At 28.2% G+C, this 21,519-nt stretch overlaps 1 protein-coding gene across 1 annotated transcript; it reads right to left on the bottom strand.

Annotated features, from left to right (window-relative positions):
- Positions 1-4,067: 4,067 nt before the first annotated feature.
- LOC101238397 (alpha-1,3/1,6-mannosyltransferase ALG2) lies at positions 4,068-20,977 on the bottom strand. The gene is made up of 5 exons (XM_065801453.1): positions 20,207-20,977; positions 19,714-20,025; positions 19,355-19,620; positions 10,795-10,956; positions 4,068-4,317 (listed from the first exon to the last, which is right to left on the bottom strand). Exons 1-5 carry the CDS (start codon positions 20,664-20,666, stop codon positions 4,210-4,212), a joined length of 1,308 nt encoding a protein of 435 aa, XP_065657525.1. The 5' UTR covers positions 20,667-20,977; the 3' UTR covers positions 4,068-4,209.
- Positions 20,978-21,519: the final 542 nt, after the last annotated feature.

Genomic DNA, 21,519 nt, shown 5'->3' with positions numbered 1-21,519 from the left:
AAGTGTTAAAAACAACTTATCGTTACTAGGATTTCTCCCGATGAGTTTGATATCTAAGATAGACTGCATGTTCTCATTTGAATTAATATCTGATGATAATCCGTCCAGTCAAAGGTAAGTATTTCAGAATTTTAAATATCTTTCTTTTTTTTTTTGCTTTATATTTTTAATTATTGTCTTATTGATTTCCATTTGAAAATAGATATGTTTTAAGGGAAAACGGAGCAAGATAGCGCACTCTTTGAAAACCCTGAATTTTTGCAAAACTATAAGTCATGAAGAAATAATATTTTGTCAATATTGTTATGTTATCATAATGATTTATTGCCTGCATAAATTTTCAGTTATTATTATTATTTTCTTATTATAATAAATGTTTAAAATAATTACAACTCTCGTATTTGCAAAATATACACATGGCGGGGCAAGAAGACAAAATAGTCTAATTGCCAAGTCCCCAAAAGGTTTTGAAGCAGAAAAATTTAAAATAAAGATTAAAACAAAAAGTTCATAAATTTATCGTCTTGTCACGTGACCGGGGAAAGTTGACTTACCTCTGCCTCCAACTTTATAAAATTTTAAAAACTACCAACTACTTCAACTAAAGTAACACAAAGTAAACATGCGAATTTTTTTTTAAGCGCAAAAAGTAAACTTGTGCATATAAAATTACGTTAACAATATTTAAAAAAAGCCAATAGGCGTTTTAAAACACAAGAGGTAAATACAGGTTCGTTTTTATCAATTTTTAAGTTTTTAGTGTTGAGTTGTTATATAAAATTCCATCTTGCCCTATTTATCATCTTGCCCCATTTTCCCCTATATGATTTTGTTGTGTTTTGTTTTTACTTTATTCACCTTTTCCAATGGGAGCCACTAGCTCGTTGGTAAAAAAAAATATATAGGAATTTAGAATTTTAAAAATATTTAGTACTTAAGCATTGTGCTTTGATTTATGATGTTAAAATTATTTAAATATCTCTTAGGAAAAATATAATATCAAAAACACTCATGCAATAATAACACAATAACTTTAATTTATTTCTCAATTTAATTTAAATCAAACTAAAATAAACTAAGTTGAAAATTTTAAAATAGAATTCGATTTTTGAAAGCGAGTATTTTTCTCGACTAAAAACTTTGTCATATATTAAAATGGCGTATTTACCTTCGATACGAAATTTTTTCACTTCCTTCCAAAGCTTCTTTCGATGTTCGATAGTTTTTTGTGCAAAATCTTCGTTTATGTAAACGCTAGTTTCTCTTAGATGTATTACTGAGCTGAGTATTCTGTTTTTATCGTAGAAATTTAAAAGTTTTAGAACTATTGTTCTTGGATTATTATCTATGCATCCACCGGTACGATGAGTTCTTTCTATCACGATTTCATTTGATATTTTCAGTTGTTTAGTAAAGATTTTTTTTACCGCTTTTTCACAATCGTCCCAGATGTCTCTTGGATACTCTTAGAGTCCTTCTCTAAGAAGGATCGATTTTCCATGTCTATTGATTTTTTATATAGTATATTTATTTGGTTGTCGTAATATTTTTTTTAAATGCGATATGTTTTCTAACGTTTTATCCTCTTGAAAGCTGAGGCTGTCCTTTATGTAGTTTAGGTTTTTTTCAATATTCGATATTTTTGACTTGTTGTAATTAGCTTCTTTCTCAATCGTGTCGAGTCTATCAGTAATCGTGTCGAGCCTACCGGTAATAATTTTGAGGTTTGCACTCATAATAAATGTAAAAGATTTTTCCTGCTCTTTAAGTAATCGTTCAGTTTCTTTAAGCATACTTTTCTTTAAGCATACTTTTTTTGTGTTCTTCAAGCTGATTTTCAATCATTTTTTTGATGTTCTTTATTGATATTTCCATTTTGTACGCAAAATTTTATTGCAAATAAAAAACGCGTCTTACTCCCGTTAGTTGCCCCGCCAAAAAAAAATATTTATAAAGATACATTTATTTGGCTATTTTATTTATACAGGTTTTTACATATATGTGCTACAAGTATCTTATAATTTGTGACTATTTTATTAATATTGATTGTAAAATAAAACTGAAATTAACCGCGCAAGATGAATCGCCTTTTGCTCCAGTCATTATTTTTACGTAAAAACTTTTGTAAAAAAAAAAATAAATAAGGTAAGTATGGGTATTAAGGCCTACCTAAAAAAATGAAAATGTAAAGAAATGCTGATTTTTTTTGCTGCCAGTGATAAAACCAGATAACTCTAATATTTTAATGTCAAAAAAAGTTTCACAATTTATTTTTTCCCTAAGTTTGGATTAGTGGGCTTTATTACCCGCCGGGCCTTAATACCCACACTTACCTTATATATTGACGAAAATAGATTATATTTAGATTCCAATTTTAGGGTTTCTTGTTTCAATTCCCCTATGACAGTAATTTTTTGGAATATCCCTTTTGTTTAAAAGTTGGTTATTTTAAACATTTAAAAACCTTCCTACGCCACTGTTTATATCAATATTTCTATCCGTCAATAAGCAATTTACGGTATTTTGGAGTTATCAAAATGGCTCATTTTTTATAATCCCAAAGAGATGTTTTCATAGCGAAATCGACGGGGCTTTTTTATGCCTATCCAAAGACCGTCTTTATTCTCTGAGCTAAATTTCAACTATTTTTATCCGGGTTGACTTGTAATTTTTTCCATCTCGTAAATCCCATATACTACCCTTATAAGGAAGAAAATTATACATCTTAAGTTTAAAAAATATACCAAAAATGGTCATACGAGGTATAATTTGCTACCTTAGGGGTATAACGATCTACCTTATAAGGTTTAATTTTTTACCTTGAGGGGTAGGATGTGGTAAATCATTCAAGGTACAATATGTGATATACCTTTAAGGTTATTTCTACCTTTACTTTTTTGTGTATAGTATATATAATGGATCTTTATATTTAAAACGGATTCTTATAAAAAAACTTTTTGTGTAAACGTCTGTTAACACTTCAATTTATTACGAGAAACATTATCAGGTTTATATTAGCGGTTCTTGACGACAATATCTTACAGTCTTCTACGAGCTCCCGCGTTCTTCAATTTCTTATTTACGATCTTTATTTGTTGTTTTTATGATAATTTTATATTTGATCGAGTTCATTATATATCTTATGACGAAATGGTTTTTAAAATGTAACAGAGAAAAACAAATGAACCGCACCGAAATGTACATTGGGATACTTGAGCAGCAAACAAACAAGTTGCATGTTTTTATTTTTCAACCAAAACTTAAATTAACTTTGAATACGATTTGTTAATCGTTCAGATTGGACAACAAAACATCCTGTTTTATGTAAACTTCATTTTGAAGTTGAACTTTTAAAATGAACAGAACAAAACATCCTGTTTTATGCGAACTTCATTTTGAAGTTGAACTTTTAAAATGAACAGAACAAAACAAAAAAAAGGAAAAAGCTTATTTCTTTTTTTTTGCAGACTTAAAATTAAAAAATATATATCATTAACAAGGGAGCGGGGGTGACGTGCGCATCTAAGGGATTTTCCATAAAGTATGTACGCAGGTGAAAGGGATTACATAAAAACGTACAAATGCGTATAAGGGAGGGGGTGTTTAAGACAACGAGTACGTATGCGGTTTAAATACCTCTTGTCCTCTTTCTCTCTTAAAAATGGATTTCATTTTTTTTAAAAAGCATTGAATTTCACGAGTTTAAAATTTAATATTATGTTATGTAACAGAGAAATGTCGAACTAGCTAAAAGTTTTGTTTTTTATGTTTTGAAAAATTATGAGTTGGGGAAGAAAGACGAGGTTAGTTTTCTAAAAAAAAAGTGTAAGTACGTAGAGGGAATGAGGGGGTCGTTGAAAGGGCAAAAGAGATGTCCTAAAACAGTGGTTTTACTGCGTACGTTTTTAGTATAGGTGTTTACCTTTGTCCCAAGTAAAAATAACGAAAAACTCTTTATAAAAAATAAATTTTCAATTTAGTAAACGCCTTGTGCAATGACGCCTTACGCCTTGTTTTGTTAAAAAAGAACTCCTCAAGTTGATTACAAAAATAAATTACCATAAACGTCATAAAGAAAATTTTGAATAATAAAATAATAACTCAAATAAATAAGTATACAATAACCTAATTAATTAAGCTTCAATTATAGTTATATTTAAAAAATATTTAAAAACAACTTTACTATAGCTGTTGAGAAAAATAACCTAACTACAAAAATAACCAACGGATGATACACAGTAAAACCAAAAAAAATACAAACAAAGTAACACTCCAGGATTCGTTTCGATCTAACTTTTTATCGCTTAATTCTTTTATCTAAAATATATATCAAAATATATTACTATAATCAATAAAAATTACACTAAAGTTGTAAACGCTAATTCCATTCGTACATTCGGACATCCATCTTTGTATTAATTATTGTACTTTTTTAAATCTAAATCAACAAACATTCAACTTAATTCGAGTCAAAACCCTCATGATAGTCATGTCGCTTTATTGAAAATATTATCATCATAGTGACGCAGTTTTAAATAAATCATATAAATGCATGGCATACCACATCAGTCATGTCAAAGAATGAACTGAAAATAATTTTCTTTGGCATAACTGAAAAACATTTACAGGTTTATTACTTCTTTATTCAATTAAAAATTAAAACATGCACATTGTCCATTTAAATAAAATTTAAACATACAAATACGTAATTAACCATTTTTCTTTATTTCTTGCGTAACCAAAATTTCTTCGTTTTTTCCTTTTCAAAATATCGTTTTATCCAAAAATTAAAAAAAAAAACCCGATGAGATACCCTTTTAAAACATAAATCGATCACAAATGACAAATAAAAAAAAATTTAAAAAAAGGAAAAAGAAAAAAGAGAGCGTAGAGAGGGTTTTTGTAAAATCTTAACGTTTTAATTGGCAAATAAAAAAGAGTTATTAAAAATTAGTTGCCAAATAAAAAGGAAATAATTATTTCCTTTTTATGTCAAACACGAAACTTTTTTTTTTCATAACTCACAACCTAATAGTGGTTCCTTGCAGTTTTGTTGGAAATCCTGACCAGGAAATATTACTTGCGTGGCTCCATTGTCAGGAGTTCTCCTTTCTAGATGAATTCACGTTGTAATATTCATATAATCAATACCTGGCAAGATTGATTTTACTTTGTTTTCAAATTCATTAAAATTGTCTCTCATTTTGCCTTACATACATTCTGACAATGCATCAAAGCGCAAGTTTTGACATCAATTTGTTCAGACTGAAGATCTTTGCTTGTTGATCAAAATCATTTAAAATAATGATACAATACGACTATGAAGATAAATTCAAAAGCTCCCACCTTATTTGCAATACATTCAGCTACGTACGTAGCTGAATGCATTGCACTAATACGTGCCTGGTTTCAATTTTTTTTGGAAAGGTATAATTAGCAAACTCATTTAATGCTGTCAAAATTGTATATGAAAAACTGCTTCAGTGTTTTTCGCATTCTAACGAGTATGTGATAATAATATGGGTCAGGAAAACAACATCAGTTTTTGCTATGTCTAATAGCATCTGTCCAACAACATCTGTAAATATAATAATGGATAACTACATCTGTCCAACAACACCTGTTACAACAAATACACTGAGGTATAATAATATCCAACAACATCTGAAATTTCATTGATGTCTAATAACATTTGTGCACTAAGTATATAGTTAGTACAGATGTAGTTACATTTTTTTAATTATCTAAGCATAACAACATAAAGATGAAGTTAAAAGGAGATACAGATCTGGACATACAGATGTAGTTACATCTTTTCAATTATATTAAGAATAACCATGGCCTACTATATTCACAGCCGCATATCTTACATTTTTAAGGGGAAAATTCAGAGGCCGATTATTACTGAAAAAATGGCTGCGCAGAATAATATATTTTTAAAAAGCAACTCAAATCTTCTTTTTTAACTTTAAGTTCTTCAAAGTAAAAGTGGCAGTTGGTTTTCATTATATATATTTTTTAAGATAAAATAGGTATCAAAGATTCAAAGACATTTGTTTAATATTTGTTGGAGAATTGCCACAGAAATTATTCAAATCAATATACATTTACATCTATGTATATCATATTTATCTATAATATATATCTATATATCATGTATATTTTAACGCTATGAAAAAAATGCCAAGAAGTAGTTCAAAGAAATTAATTAATAGGTAAATTTTATTAAAGTATATAAACAAATGCTATGCAACTAACAAATTATCAATTTTGATTTCACTTTTTTCTATGCCTCTTTTTAAATGTTTTTAAGTTATTGGAAACCAAATCCTTCGATAGTTTTTGTTTGTTATTAAAAAAACATTAACAAGAATTTTTGTTGAAAACGCAATTCCCCAACTTTTATGATTTTCACAAACAAATTTGCTTTTTGGTGCATATTTATGTAACAGATACGTTGATGATTTAATGACTGGAATTGATAGAGATAAAATTTCATTCTCAATTAAATTCAAAATAGCAAATACAAACAAATCAGCAGGCTGTTTGGATGGAACAAATAGTCCACCACATGATAAGAGAGATAAATAATTTTTATTTTCAAGATCAATGTCTGCAGCTTTCCAAAATGCTTTGCAGCTTTCGCATTTAGACCTTTTTGACAACTTTTTTGCAACATAGCCTGCTACAGTTATTGCCACTTCTTGACTATTATAATCAAGGAAACTTTCCATAACTTCTTCACTTCGATTTTCAAACAGTTCATCAAGTATTGTCAAGGAAGGATGAATATCTGGTAATAGATTTTCTTCCCAGAAGTTTAAATGCTCCTTAATTAATGAGCAACATGACAAAATTCTTTCTGAATTTAAAACTTCTCTTAAACTTACAAGAAATCTTCCCCCACTCATTTGTATTGTGAGAAACATCTCTCAATTAGATCACTTTGTAAATGAGCTGTCATCACGTAATCATATCCATCATTAAGGAGCTCCTCAACAAGTAGTGCTTGAGCATGTAAAGTATTTACATATTCTGATGCAGTTTGAGTTGTGAGGGTGAATGCAGGTGAAAGAGACCACTGATTGATCCAATTAGCCAGAGCTTGGCAAAATATCATTTTCTTGTCTCCTAATACAATAGCATTGCCAATAATATTTGGTGAAAAACTTTGTTTAGAATTAGCAATTGCCCACCAAGTGTTAAAAATAGTTAAAAAATTTGAAACATTTTTTCAATTTGGATAATAGCTTTTTAAAGCTGCAATTGTAGTTTCTTGTGTAATAGCTAATGCAAGTGGTACACTTTGTTTATTGTTTCCAGGATGTAATACCTCATATGTAAGCTTTGGGGCTTTTCTAAGTTTACCTTTCAGATCATTATCATTATGGTAAATCTTGAATAAATCATCCCAACTAATATATCCTGATGGGCAATGAATATTGATATTTGCATTATGGTATTCAAAGTCTGGAAAAACAATTTTTTTACCATTTAATAAATTATTTCTCAGGTTTTTGACTTAATGCACACGATCATAAAACAAATATGTCTTCTTTCCATGATTCTGTGGGTAAATAATAAATTTTTTTGATTCAGACTTTAACATTGTAACTAATGATGAGAATGCATTAACATTAGTTGAATGATTGTTTGTCACTATACCACGCAGTGAACCTAGCACCTATTAGATTTTAAGGCTGTCAGCTATTTTTTGTGATTTTGTGCCAATTTCTAGAGAATGTGATTTCTGGAATTGCTTGAACAATAAAAGGAATAGATTATTTTAGTCCTATTATCATGAATGCGACAATTCCTTTGTACAAGTTACCTTCTTTATTAGCACCAACATACTCTCCTCCTTGAAATTGTGCTGCTTTTTGTAAATACGTTTTCATCTACCTACCATAGAATTGATACCTCCTTGTTGAACTTTATTTAATATGTCCTTTAACAAACCAACTTGGTAATGAAATGGGTCTTCCTTTGCATTGCAAATGTACATTTAGGTTTACATAAACTGTTGTTGATTCTAATATAATTGGAAAAAATGTCTGTTCATTAAATACTATATTATAAAATACAACACCTTTTTCAAATTGTTGAAATTGAAATCCTGGTGGTGCTACTGCTTCATTTAAATTATGTACATTTGAAATTGTTTCATTTTCCTTAAATATTTTTAACTGATCTTTTTGAAATATTCTCATTTTAGGAGGACTTTGAGAAGTTTTTAAAACTGGTAAAGATGATTTTTTTGGTAAAAGTTCACAAGAATACTTAGAAGGAACAGGTTTTAAAAGCCAATTCAGGGTGCATTTATCACCTCTAATTAAATATTTATCTTTAAAATGAAGTTCACATAAAACAGAATGTTTTGTTGGAGTACAATCTGAATGATTAACAAATCATATCCAAAGTTGATTTAAGTTTGGTCTGTTGGAAAAGATGCAATTTGTTTGTGTTTATTGCTTAAGTATCCTTATGTCCTGGTGCAGCACATTAAAAAATGGTCAAGCACATAGTGTTGACCATTTTTTAATTTATAAATTTTTTAAAAGTTAGTAAATTCAGAAAGAAAAATGTTTAAAAAAAATAATATTTTAGCGTATTTTATTTCTTAAACTTTCAAAGCCGAGCTCTTAATTCCCCCCTCAAAAATGTAAGATATATGGCTGTGAATATAGTAGGCCATGGAATAACTACATCTGCACAACTACATTTGTGAATTCAGATATAGTTACATCTTTTCAATTATATTAAATATAACTTCAGGATTTTATGAAATTATTAAATTATAATGCATTATTTTTACCAGATGTAGTTTCATATATGTTTTTTTTCAGATGTTGTTACATCTGGAGGAAATTCTTCCAGATGTTATTGGACTTGAAGAAAATTTATTAGATTACCAGATGTAGTTACATCTTCCTACAGATCTTGTTAGGGGTCAATGAATTTTCAGATGATATTGGACAGATGGTGTTAGAGTAAAAATAAAATACAGATTATCTTGGACTACTCTACACATGTTGTTGGACAGATGTGGTAATCTTTTACCAATAATTTGAATACCGTTTTGTTTCCTAAGTGTTTTTTTAAGACATAGAAAATGAAAGCAATGTGTAGAATTTAAAAAGTACGTTTACATTAGTTGCATGATAGAAACAAAATTAAACTCAACTCAGAATGAAGTCTTCTAATAATAATCTTTTGTTTCCTTTTGTTTGTTTTACAATTTAGTTTTTATTTTTATTTTTAAGTATTTAATAAACTACTTTTAACAAAGATTATGAACAATTTATAGATCAATTTTCTCAGTTACCAAGCAGATACTTGTAAATATAATTCATGTTCTTAAATAAAACTTATATAAAACTTAAATAAATGTCAAAAGAACTTTTCGTAATATTGAATAATCTAAATTCAATTAATGAGAAAGAAAAAATTTTAATTCCATTTATAGAAAGAATTTTTTTAAACAAAAATGTCCTTTCTATTAAATAGAAGAAAAAAATAAAAGTCTTTTGGTTGCCTTCAATATTTTAATTTATGCTTTTATGGATCCAACACTTAATTTAAAAAGGCATATGAAATAAATACATTTAAACTTTATGCAGATAATAAAAAATTTAAAAAGCTTCAAAAGCATTAACACAGATAAGCAACATTCTATGTTATTGAACCACCTTTAACCAGCAAAAAATGTGATGGTAATAAATATCAATCTAAAACATATATTTAAATAAATGGCACAGTTAAAAAATATCAGAGTTTTTGAAAAGACATTTTTAAATAAAAATATTCAAGATCAATACAATCAATACTCAATTTGCTAAGCTGAATTTCTTGCTAAGATATTTTTCAAACTAATGTTCCTACAAAATTCCACACCAAACTCCTTATATTTTATCAGTATTAGAATTTTTTTAATCTGTTGACAAATTTTTAATCTGTTGACAAGTTGAGCAGTCATAGTTTTCTTTGAGAAGGAAAAGTTTTTATAAATTCTGTGAAGCTTTAATAAAAATATATCTAATTTATTATCAATATAGATATAATATAGATATCTAATTTATTACCATACTATTCTAACTAAACTTGGTATTATTTTAAACTCGTTAAACTTAAACACCAATTATGGTATTTTAATAGAACATGTTTAATTGTGCTATGTGTTTGCAACATACACACACATAAAAGTTTGTAAACATCTAAGTATCTCTTTGTAAAAATATTTTTTTATACTGTTATATTATGATGTAATTTCTATAATCTGAAAAATAAAGCTTTGCAATCAAGTCACTATATAATAATTTCAAGTTAGGGAATAATTAACAATAATAAAATAGGAAAGTTAGATATCACTTTTTGTGAATTCTACCCATTTTGAAAATTCTTAAATTTTTTAAATCAAAATGTGTTTACATATAATAAATTGCTGCTAAATTAGTTAATTAGCAACCATGTTTACTCACAGTTACAGATCAAACTGAAAGAGACAATTTTTTCTTTGTCAATTGGTGATTAAGAAAAATCAAGACAACTCTCAATGGAGTAATATAAACTTATTTTTATGTCACGGTGTTTTGAATTAAAGTTCTTATTAAGTCATTATCTTCAAAACATACACTGAAAATGTGTCTAAAGAACCCAATTAGAACCTAATTCACATTTAAAATTCTTACGCAAGTAACTATGATTAAATTAATCAAATAAAACTCAAAGTATAAATAGATAGACATAATTTAATAGGAAATAAATAGAAAATAATAAAAAATAACCAAAACATACCAAAGAATCAAGCTTCGATGTAAAGGCATCAAATGAAAAATTTTTAATTACTCTATCATAGCCATTTTCACCCATGGTAGTAGTTATTTTATCACCATTAATAAATGTCATGAGTGAGTTAGCAAAGTGTTCAGGTTTCGGCTCACACAAATAGCCAGTGACCTAATTGAAAAAATAAATTCCCTAAACTAATTAAAAAAAACCAAGTGTGGGCCTAAGACATGTTTAAGACAACTATATTATATTAAAAGTAATAATATATATTTTAAACAGGCCTTGTGTTATATATATTATAAATGGTTTTTAAAATGCTGCTTTTCAGCAGGCAAGAAATCAATATTCAGTTAACCGCCTGTTAGATTCTGTAATTTTCAAGAAGACATAAGTAGTAAGCCCTAACCCACCCCAGTAGTCAAGTTGACCTAGCTAAAATGTTTTTTTATAACCACATCAGCCATTATGGATTTTTTTAATGCATAGTTTAAGTTCTAGTGGAGCGAACTAGTTTAAAATTGATAACTGACCACATTTGAGGGTACTCTTTATGTTAATTTATCCTAGGGGTTATCCATAAAGGACATCACACTAAGTTTAACTAATGGCAAGAAGGAGGAGAATGTTGGTTCTTGTGTAGTAAGTGAACGGGGCCTCAGCCCCAGCTAAAAATGAGACTTTTTGTAAACCCGACCCTGGCAAAATTATAAGATTTAGTAGGGGTTGATAGCCAGGACTAGAAAAAAATTTATAATACTTTATATATTATAATTTTATGCTTACATTTACTATTTATTAAATACTTGCATACATTTATATATTTTTAAACTCTAATTTACTTCCAACAGGATTGCAAGCAACCATTTTTAAGTTATGAGTTACTTTAAAACAGAGAATAAGTTAAAATACTAGGAAACGTATAACTAAAGACTTGAAAAGTTGTAAGTTGTATATAAAAGGAAAACATGAAGATGGGTAAGAGTTATAAGGTTTTTTTGATGTTCAAGAAAAAAAACTGGATCAATAAAAGCTTTTATAGCATGAAAGTCATCAGCAAATAGAGCCACTTTAGATTTCATGAAGATCGTTATCGAGATAAAAAAACAATACAGGAGCAAAGATAAAACATTGTGGTAAACTTAATGTTACTTGAAATAAAGAAGAGTGTAGGCCTTCAAGAATAACTCTACTACTGCAGTTAGAAAGAAATAGTTTCATAACCTCAAAACTTTTATATAAAGAAACTAATAACAGAGTGAAGACTAATCGCAGGAAAGGTGGAGAGATCAAAGTGTTTTCTAGAGTTTTGAAAAATTGGAACCAATTATTTAGGACTTTTTAAAAGTTTAGCAAAAATTGAAGAGAGTTCTAGAAAACACTTTTTTAAGACTGATGGAAATCTTGTCTCGAGCACAAACTGTAGATGTGTTTAGTTGAGAATTAACTTTAGCATTGGAAGCCAGAAGGATACGAATGTTTAAAATGCAGGCTTGGTCGGGAAGCAGGTGCTATTGCATTTCATTGCTGACCACACAGATTATATTTAGTTGCGACAACTTGGTCACTGCTTTTTAGATGTTTTGAGAACATATAAATTTATGTATGTTTCCATGTATGTCCAAAACTTTTTTACATGCTAAAACAATTAAATTCTAAGATAATCTTTTGTAATCAAATGATTTAATATTAGCAAAGCGCTTTTGAATCAAAAGATGGTTTATTTTTAATGATCATTTATAAAAAGAAAACTTTTCATTTTATTTTTTAAGCTATGTAAAGTTAAGTAAATAAGTTTTATAAAAATTTATAATAAATAATTATATAAATAATAACAGGCCTTGTTCTAAATAAAAATGCTTAACGCGATATTTGATGTCATAAAATTCTCTTTATTTTTTTATTTTTTAAAGACATTAACTTTTTTAAATTACTGCAATAATATTAATTATTATAAAAACATGTTATATATTGCTGGAAAGCTTATTCTTTCCTCTTTAAAATAAGTGATTGGTAATTTTTTTTATTTTTGGGAAAAAGTTATGATGTCACAAATATTAAGGGGGTAAAACACGAAATTTTAAATTTTGCTAATGAATTTGAAACATGCTATACAATAAGTTGCACTGTAACTATAACAATACTTATAATTAAATGATATAAAAGTGTTGAGTATAAAATCTTTTTTATTACTAGAATCATGGCTCCTGGAGACACAGAGGTTACTGCCCACCAGAGGACCTTTTTTTATTATTGCAAGAGGACTTTTTTTTATTTTTTTGTTTGTTTTGGTCAAATAATTTTGTTAAACAGTGTTTTTGTAAGCAAAAATGGGCAGATGTATTAAAAAGTTGCAGTTCTACATCTTGAATTCTAAAGTTATTAGAATATAGTATTCTTTATGTATTCCAAATATATTTGTTTGTTTTGGCAATTTTAATCAAAAACCTTTTAGTAAACTACTAATCTTGGTGTTTATGTAATTATGTAATTTATGTAAAATGATTTGCTATTTTTAGATATTAATACAAATTATCTAATCTTGCAAATGATAATACAAATAATTCAAAATATGTTTTAATTGCAAAAAGTTTGATTTGAAATTAATGATTTTGCTAGAAATTAATTTTGAACGCTTTCAAAATTAATTTTTACCATAACTCAAAAATTATGGAAAAATGAATCCTCTGTATATGTATTGTGTGGTAAAATGAAATTAGAAGGAGATTCGCTGAGCCAAGTGGGGGCAAGATTTGGAAGAGATGTTAACCAAGAAGCTCTTGAAAAATGATTTGAATATGCTTCAAAAACGAATTTGAATGTATTGGTTTATGGATTGTATAAAAAACAAGAGGCAGGAGAAAAGGTTTATATTTACTCATCGTATCAAACTAAGTTAAGAAACCAATCAAAATCAATTAAAAGATCACAAGCATCAATGGAAACTTCTATAGAAACAAAACGTTCAACTCGATCAGAACAAGTTTTTTTTAATTTTATATTACTACATCAGGCTTTAGAAAACCTACTTCAACAAAAAAGCTTACTGTCTTTAATGCAGCATGCATAAAGCTCAAGGAAGATATTGATCATTACGCAGTGTCTGAGTTTTACGAAATGATGCAAACATTAGGAAATATATTCCCTTAAAATGACTCAAAATAAATTTAAAGAAAAGTTAAAAGAACATTTTCAGAAAATCAAATCATGGTTTGATTCTCATAGTTCATTTGAATAATAATCATTTTCATTATTATCAGAAAAGTTCGGAAAGCATAGCTCATTTGAGGTAAGAGAACATGAGGCTTTGGACTCAGGGCTTGTAGATGAGTTTAATCAGGCGACTTGTGATTGTTCGGAAAGCATCGGTGCATTAATACAGGCACAAATGAATGATATGGCGTACACAGAAGTATCCTTTAAGAGAAGTAATCAACTCAAAAATCTTCAAGGACTCTACTCAAATATTCAAGTCAACAATGAAAATATATCAGTTGATCCCTTGACATTATTTTTGCGTTTGTCAGCTATCATTGAGAAAAAACGAGAAAAGAAAATACTTTACTATGAAATGACTTCATTCCCTATGCCCCTTTTTAAAGATGGTCTTATGCATTGTGCTCAAAATACAAGCTGAAAAATTACCAAACAAAGCCAGTTATATCTATGCCCTATGCTCCTAATTCTTTAAGAGTTGCTGATGGTGGCACTCTTTTATACTGCTGCGATTGGAACAAGGATGAAATATTTGATAACATTTTTGAAGAGTACATCAATTTCTAAATTACCTTAATGTTAATGTAGTAGTATTCGATGGATATGAAAATTCTATGAAAGACACTACGCGGATAAAGTGTGTCTTTAACACAATTTGCAGTTAAAGTACATAAAAGCAATCCTTGTCCGTCTGATAGAAGGAAATATTTTTCCAATTACGCCAACAAAAAATCATTTACCTGAATTCTAGAAGTTAAACTGAGAGAAAGAGGTTCAACTGTGTATGTTTGTCATTCTGACGCAGATGCTACAACCATTAAAATCGCACTTAACTTTTCTAAAACAGAACCTGTCACAATGATTGCAGATGACAGTGATATTCTTTTCCTCTTATTACATCACTGTAAATTAGTTGAATCTATACATAAAATGTATTTAACAAGTATTACAAAGTGACATGATTGCCAGCGTGAATGCTATGGCATTGATCAGATTATTGGCAGCACAGCAAAACATGCAATTAACAATATTCTTTTCACGCACACGTTAACAGGTTGTGATACAACATCAACAACTCACAATTTTTGAAAGACTTCAATTTTTAGAATGCTTGAAGCCAAAGATTTGTGCAATGCAGCAAATATTTTTTACCACAATGATAAATTGCCTGATTTATTGATTGAGATTGGAAATGCATCAATTTGTTTCTTTCAGCTGCTACATTCCTCAATATCAAATCTACAACAAATATGAATGCAAAAGTACAAGGAAATGGTAAACTCTAATTGGACTCACATAAACCCTTCTGTACTTCCACCTTTTCCTAGAGTTGATTACTACCATGGATTGAGATTATACCATCAAGTGCGTATTTGGAAATGTTTAAGTGACAGTGACCTTGACTCACTTGATTGGGGATGGAAATAAAATGGCTTTATGTACTCACCAATAGTAACAGACGAAAACACAGGTCCAGAGGATATCCTTAAGGTTGTACGATGTGGGTGTAAAAACTTGTGCTCAATTCAATGTTCCTGCAGAAAGATGGGACTTCACTGCACTTCATCATGCTCTACCTGTCACAGGATTGAACCAGCCAATGACAGTCATTTCTTAGATGTTTTTACATTAATTAAACTTTGATTCACTTTGTTGCTTTTTTAAGAGTTTCCAAGATAAACTTCTTTGTAAATATGTTTTAACATTATCTTGGTAACTTTACCAAATAATTAAGTTTAACAGTTCTCAAAACATTTAAAAAGCCATGGCCATGGTGTTGCAACTAAATATTATATGCAAGGTCAGATATAGAGTGCGATCGCACCTGCTTACCGACAAAGCCTGACAATGGGTTAATCTGTTCAACTGTCAGGAAGAGTGTGACCTTTATATTCAAGAGTCAAATTAGAGTAAGATTTCTTTGCAAATAACTCTGCTTTATTCAGGGTAGAAGTAAAAAGATCAGACCCATGAATTAGAGATTAAATGATAGATTTACTTTAGTTAATTACACTGTTGAAGACTAACCAAGTCTCTAGAACCTAACGTCTGATATAAGATACAAGATTTAGTAAACTGAGAATAACAGAGCTTAACATCAGACAGGACTTTTTTACATTGGCTTCTTGCAATATTAAAACGGTATATGTTCTTGAGAGAGATGTTCTTGTAAAAAAGATGAAAAAAATAATTAATGTTAAATAAATCAACTGCTCAAGATGGTGAAAAATGTGGAGTAGAATAAGACTTAAAATTGAAGAAAAGTAATGAAAGCTTCCAAACTTTTAATCCAGAAGGAATAAAAGCTTCCAAGATGCACTTTAAGCATACATATTATGGATATAAACATGTATTTTTGCTATTTATTTAGATGATGGCATACAATATATTTACCAAAAGAGAAGATGATAAGATGAATGCGTGGTGTGACTCTAGCAAGACAAGAAAAGGAGGCATAATCTTAGACAGATTTAAAAAAAAAACTTATATTCTACAACATTTGTTAGAAAAGATTAAAGTAATTTAGGCATCAGCATGTTGAGAGGTAGAAGCTTTAGTAGAAAATGGTAGTGGTAGAAGTAAGAAAACTTTAAGAGAGTGCATACATATTGCATGAATGAGCGTTAGTTAAAAATAAAAAGAAGCTCTAGATTGTTTAAATTAGAGAAACAGCATAAAAGAGGAAGGCTAAACCTGATGATAATGATGATCATCATCATTATCATCATCACCAGGCTTTAGCCTTCCTCTTTTATGCTGTTGATGGTGATGATGACAATGACAATGATAATAATGATCATCATCATCATCATCACCATCATCATCATCATCATCATCATCATCATCATCATCATCATCATCATCATCATCATCATCATCATCATCATCATCATCATCATCATCATCATCATCATCATCATCATCATCATCATCATCATCATCATCATCATTATCATCATCATGATAATAATAATGATTATAATGATCATGTTGATCATAATGTTTATATATGCATATATATAAACAAAATAAAGCTTGAATTTTGAATAAAAATAATATGCTTTAGGATGTATAAAGTTTTATGCAGCCCTGGTCACAAACCCAACCCCGGTCAAAATCATTCACATACTACATTTTTAGTGTATTGATTTTTAGTGTATTATAGCGCCTTATGTTCAATGAAAATCACCGTGTAAGGGAACCAATAAAATTCTACTTCTGGTTAGTATTTAAATTCTGAATGACGTCCTTTACGGATGACCCCTTATGGGATTGTCCATAAATTACATAACGCAAATATATAGACAAAATATATTTGAGACGTAAATTATAGACAAAAAACAAAGGACTAAAAGTTTTCCCTTGCAGAATCTTTAATTAAACCAAGCATATAAACAACCTTTCAAGTTCAGCGAAAACTGCCGCCAAAAGAGCAAAATAATCTTCTACTTATATTTATTAAATAAGTTTTGCGTTGCATAATTTATGGATGATCCCTTAGGTGAAATCTTAAGGTGAAAAGAAAATAACTGTGTTTTGGAATAAAATAAAGTATTTGAATAAAATAAAAACATTTCAACAACAAAAAAAAAAGATTTTCTGAAAAAAATAAATAAAACAGGATTCTTCAAATTTTACAGTTTTTAGCTTAAATGATGTATCCTTGCTTGTCTAAAAAGTTTCTTGAATAACATAATAGTTTCTTAAATTGATAAAGAAAATGATGATTTCACAGTAAAATTTATGCACCCACATTATCAAAGTCAGTCAAACTATTATCCAAATCAGGATGATAATTGCTGGATGCCTAAAATAAATATTGTATGTCTTGTTAAAACTGTCAACATCTTCTCAATTTCAGTACTATAATACATCTTAAAAGAAGATAATTCCTTAATATTTCTTTTTATTATTAAAATGATTACAGTTAAAAATCAAAAAAAATCAAACATCAACTCAATAATTGTGTAACATTTGCTTATTTCAATACTTTTCACTTTTACTTTTTTAAATAGATTTGAACACTTTTTAAAAAAATGGAATTTCAAGAATTTGAAATTTCAAATTTTGAACGGTTTTTCAAAATTTTACAATTAGGGTTGGGAACTCCAGAAATGAATGCAAGTGTCACTTATGGCAGCAAAACAAAAATTTGATTTTTAAACTCAAAAAAATAATAATTAAGATTTTTGAATGGAGCTATATTTTATCTTTGAATTAAGCACCTTCAAAAAAAGTAAGGTACCAACTTTCATGTTTTCTTCCACTAGAACTAATTATTCATGAAAAAGTAATATCAATAATGGAGAAAACGAGCCCAAAGTTTTTAGTATAAATTTCAAAATAGTATATCTTTATTATGCTTCAAGAGTAAATGAAATGAACCATATGAAATAGAACCATATTTCATGTTAAAAAGTCTGAAATAGAACCATGCTTCATGTTAAAAAGTCTGAAATAGAACCATGTTTCATGTTAAAAAGTCTGAAATAGAACCATTTTTCATGTTAAAAAGTCTGAAATAGAACCATTTTTCATGTTAAAAAGTCTGAAATAGAACCATGTTTCATGTTAAAAAGTCTGAAATAGAACCATGTTTCATGTTAAAAAGTCTGAAGTAGAACCATGTTTCATGTTAAAAAGTCTGAAATAGAACCATATTTCATGTTAAAAATTCTGAAATACTAAAAATTGAAAATTAATTTCATGTTAAAAAGTAATTAAATCTGTGAGTTAGTAAAAGAGCAAATCATGGGAACATAATATATAACTTGTTCTTGAGTGTTTTAAAATTAAAAAAACAATCATCAAAAATTATTTTCTCTCCTTTTTAAATTCTGTATCCCCAAAAATGGTCAGGTACCAATTTTAATATTTATTTATAATATTTTAGGGTTTTAATTCATTTGGCATTTTAGGCTGAATTTCTAAATATCTTAACTTTTGAACCATTTGGAGTCAAAAGTTGACAGAATGCAATATTGCAAAGAAATTGAGAGTCAATAAGTCAGCTGTCTTTCTTTTATATCGAATCACCCAGCTATTAAAACTGAAAAAAAAATGTAAGTCTGTTAGTTGTTGGTTGGTCATTATAATTGATATTATAATTAGTAGTTGTTGTCCAGAGGGAGCCTTAGTATTACTTAAGTTTTGTCCGCACAATAATGTATACTTTAGAAAAATACTGCACAGGTCTTTATTTACCTATAATGTTTGCAAAAAACACTATTGTTAAAAAATTACTGCATAGGTTTTTATCTAGCAGATCCACAAATTATTATGTACTTTATGTTTTAAAATTAAACTATGAAGTTACATTTATTTGAAAACCAGTTAAACAAAGATTAAATACCTTATGTAGTACTGTTTCTTTTGGGCCGCCACTGTTGCATGCAATTACAGGACACTTCATGTACATGGCTTCAATAGGTACAATACCAAAATGCTCATTACTAGGAGTATAAATAAGACATGTGGCAGTCTGTAAAAGAGCAACCTTTTGTTCATCAGTTATAGAACACACAAATGTTATGTTTTCGCTCACCCCAGATGATACTGCAAGCTCGCGTAGTTCCAAATAATGTTCTTTGTTCTCAGTTACTCGCTCATCGTAACCCCCTGTACCCCATTATTAAATGAGCATTTCATTCATAAAAACTAATTTAAACAACTTTTAAGTCAAAAAAAAATTAAAAATAAACTTTTTTTTACCAGCAATAATAAGATGCACCTTTTTCCAAATTTTGAGCAGACACAACTTTTTTAATTCTTTAAGGGCATTAATGCAAAGTGCTAGGTTTTTTTTGCGTTCATATCGGTTAATACTGAGAAAAATAAACTCTTTTCCTGGAGGTAAATAGGCCTCAATGAGTTCTTTTCGTTTTTGAGTGTCCATTTGTTTAAAGGATTCAAAATTTAAACTTGGATAGAGCACCTTAGGTTGAATACTAAACAATGTTGTAAAAGAGCGATGAAATGTTTCTGATGTAAAGTTACTGTTTACCAAAACTGTATCAGCAAGACCTAAATGATTATCATTTAAAAAAGAATAAAAAGTTTAAAACCTTTTGTGAAAAAAACCAAAACGAATTTTTTAAACATTAAAAAAAAAGAAAAAAGAAAAAGTGAGCTCCATTATTATTTTTTGCATTATTTTGCATTCCATTATTTTAGTTGACTTTATAAAATAACAAAATAAATTAACCTGTAGTAAATTCCTCTAACCAATCAATCGGAAATCTATATAACTTTTTAATGAGTGTCTCTCGTTTTGTCAACAACATATCTGGATAATGGCAATAAAAAATTATACGAGCTTGTCGATTTAGTTTCAATATCGGAATACATGCTGATATTTGGTCACAAATAAATATGTCAGGTTTATAATCAGAAAGAAATATTAGATACAAAGCAACTGTTATCATTCTAACATAAGCCCAAAAGGCATAGAATCTTCCAAAGGTTTGCCTTGGTAACCAATCTGCAACAGCTTTAACTGAAAGTGTTCCATCTATTGTTTCATTAAAACAATGCTTCGGATCATGATGTGAAGTAAATATTTGTACAATATGACCTTGCTTTTTGAGTGCCAAAGCTGCATCACATACTAATCGCTCTGCGCCACCTATTCCAAGATCGGGATGGATAAATGCAACAATTACCATAGTAACGGAGAATTAAATTTATAAGTGTTAAAAGTTTTCTATTTCAAAAAAATCAATAACTAAATTCCTATTAAAATCATTTTATTTGTTATCTTTAGACTGATCTATTTATTTGGTCATTACTATTTATTATTATTACTTTTTCATAAGACATATTTTGAGAATATTATTGAACTTTTTATCTTTGCTTTTTGTTAACTCCCAACTTCATTGCAGCTAAACTTAATGAAAATCTTTTTAATTAAGGTAATAAATTTTTTTTGAACAGTTAATATAGTTTTCTTTTTTTTTTTTAATTTACGGAAAGCCCTAATATTTTTTAGCAGATTGTTAAACATTTCAACGTGCTGTCATACTCTCAAAAAAATATTCGCCGCAAACAATAGTTTAAAAACAAATATTTTAATAAAAAATGAAAAATTTGTACGTTTGTCACCTTGAAAATAATATGCAAGCAAAAATAACATGAAAATAAAAAAACAACAAAAGTTGAAAAATACTCTTTGAAATTATTAGTCATAAATTTCATTTATATTTTAGTTGCAATAATAATGATTTTTAAAATAGCACACTATGTCTAAATCAAATAAAATATAATATTCATTATATATATATATATATATATATATATATATATATATATATATATATATATATATATATATATATATATATATATATATATATATATATATATATATATGTATACATATATACATACACACATTTCATAATGATATACCATATAAATAATGCTGATACAAATAATATGTATATATATATATATAACAAAAAAAAAATGTAAAAAAAAAAAAATTGCATATTATGCAACTACTTTTAGGAAAACAAAAAA

The sequence above is a fragment of the Hydra vulgaris genome, chromosome 07 (assembly GCF_038396675.1).
Source record: "Hydra vulgaris chromosome 07, alternate assembly HydraT2T_AEP".
NCBI lineage: Eukaryota > Metazoa > Cnidaria > Hydrozoa > Anthoathecata > Hydridae > Hydra > Hydra vulgaris.
Note: the sequence above shows the minus strand (reverse complement) of the source record. Positions and strands in the feature narration are given on the sequence as shown.

What these genes read in the sequence shown, in the direction of transcription:
- LOC101238397 (XM_065801453.1), bottom strand. Translation starts at nt 20,666, where the DNA reads ATGGTAATTGTTGCATTTATCCATCCCGATCTTGGAATAGGTGGCGCA. An exon ending in GGTGCATCTTATTATTGCTG is followed by an intron (nt 19,621 to 19,713) that starts GTAAAAAAAAGT and finishes AATGGGGTACAG; the next exon opens with GGGGTTACGATGAGCGAGTA. An exon ending in CATCGAAGCTTGATTCTTTG is followed by an intron (nt 4,318 to 10,794) that starts GTATGTTTTGGT and finishes TATATATTTTAG; the next exon opens with ATAAAAGAATTAAGCGATAA.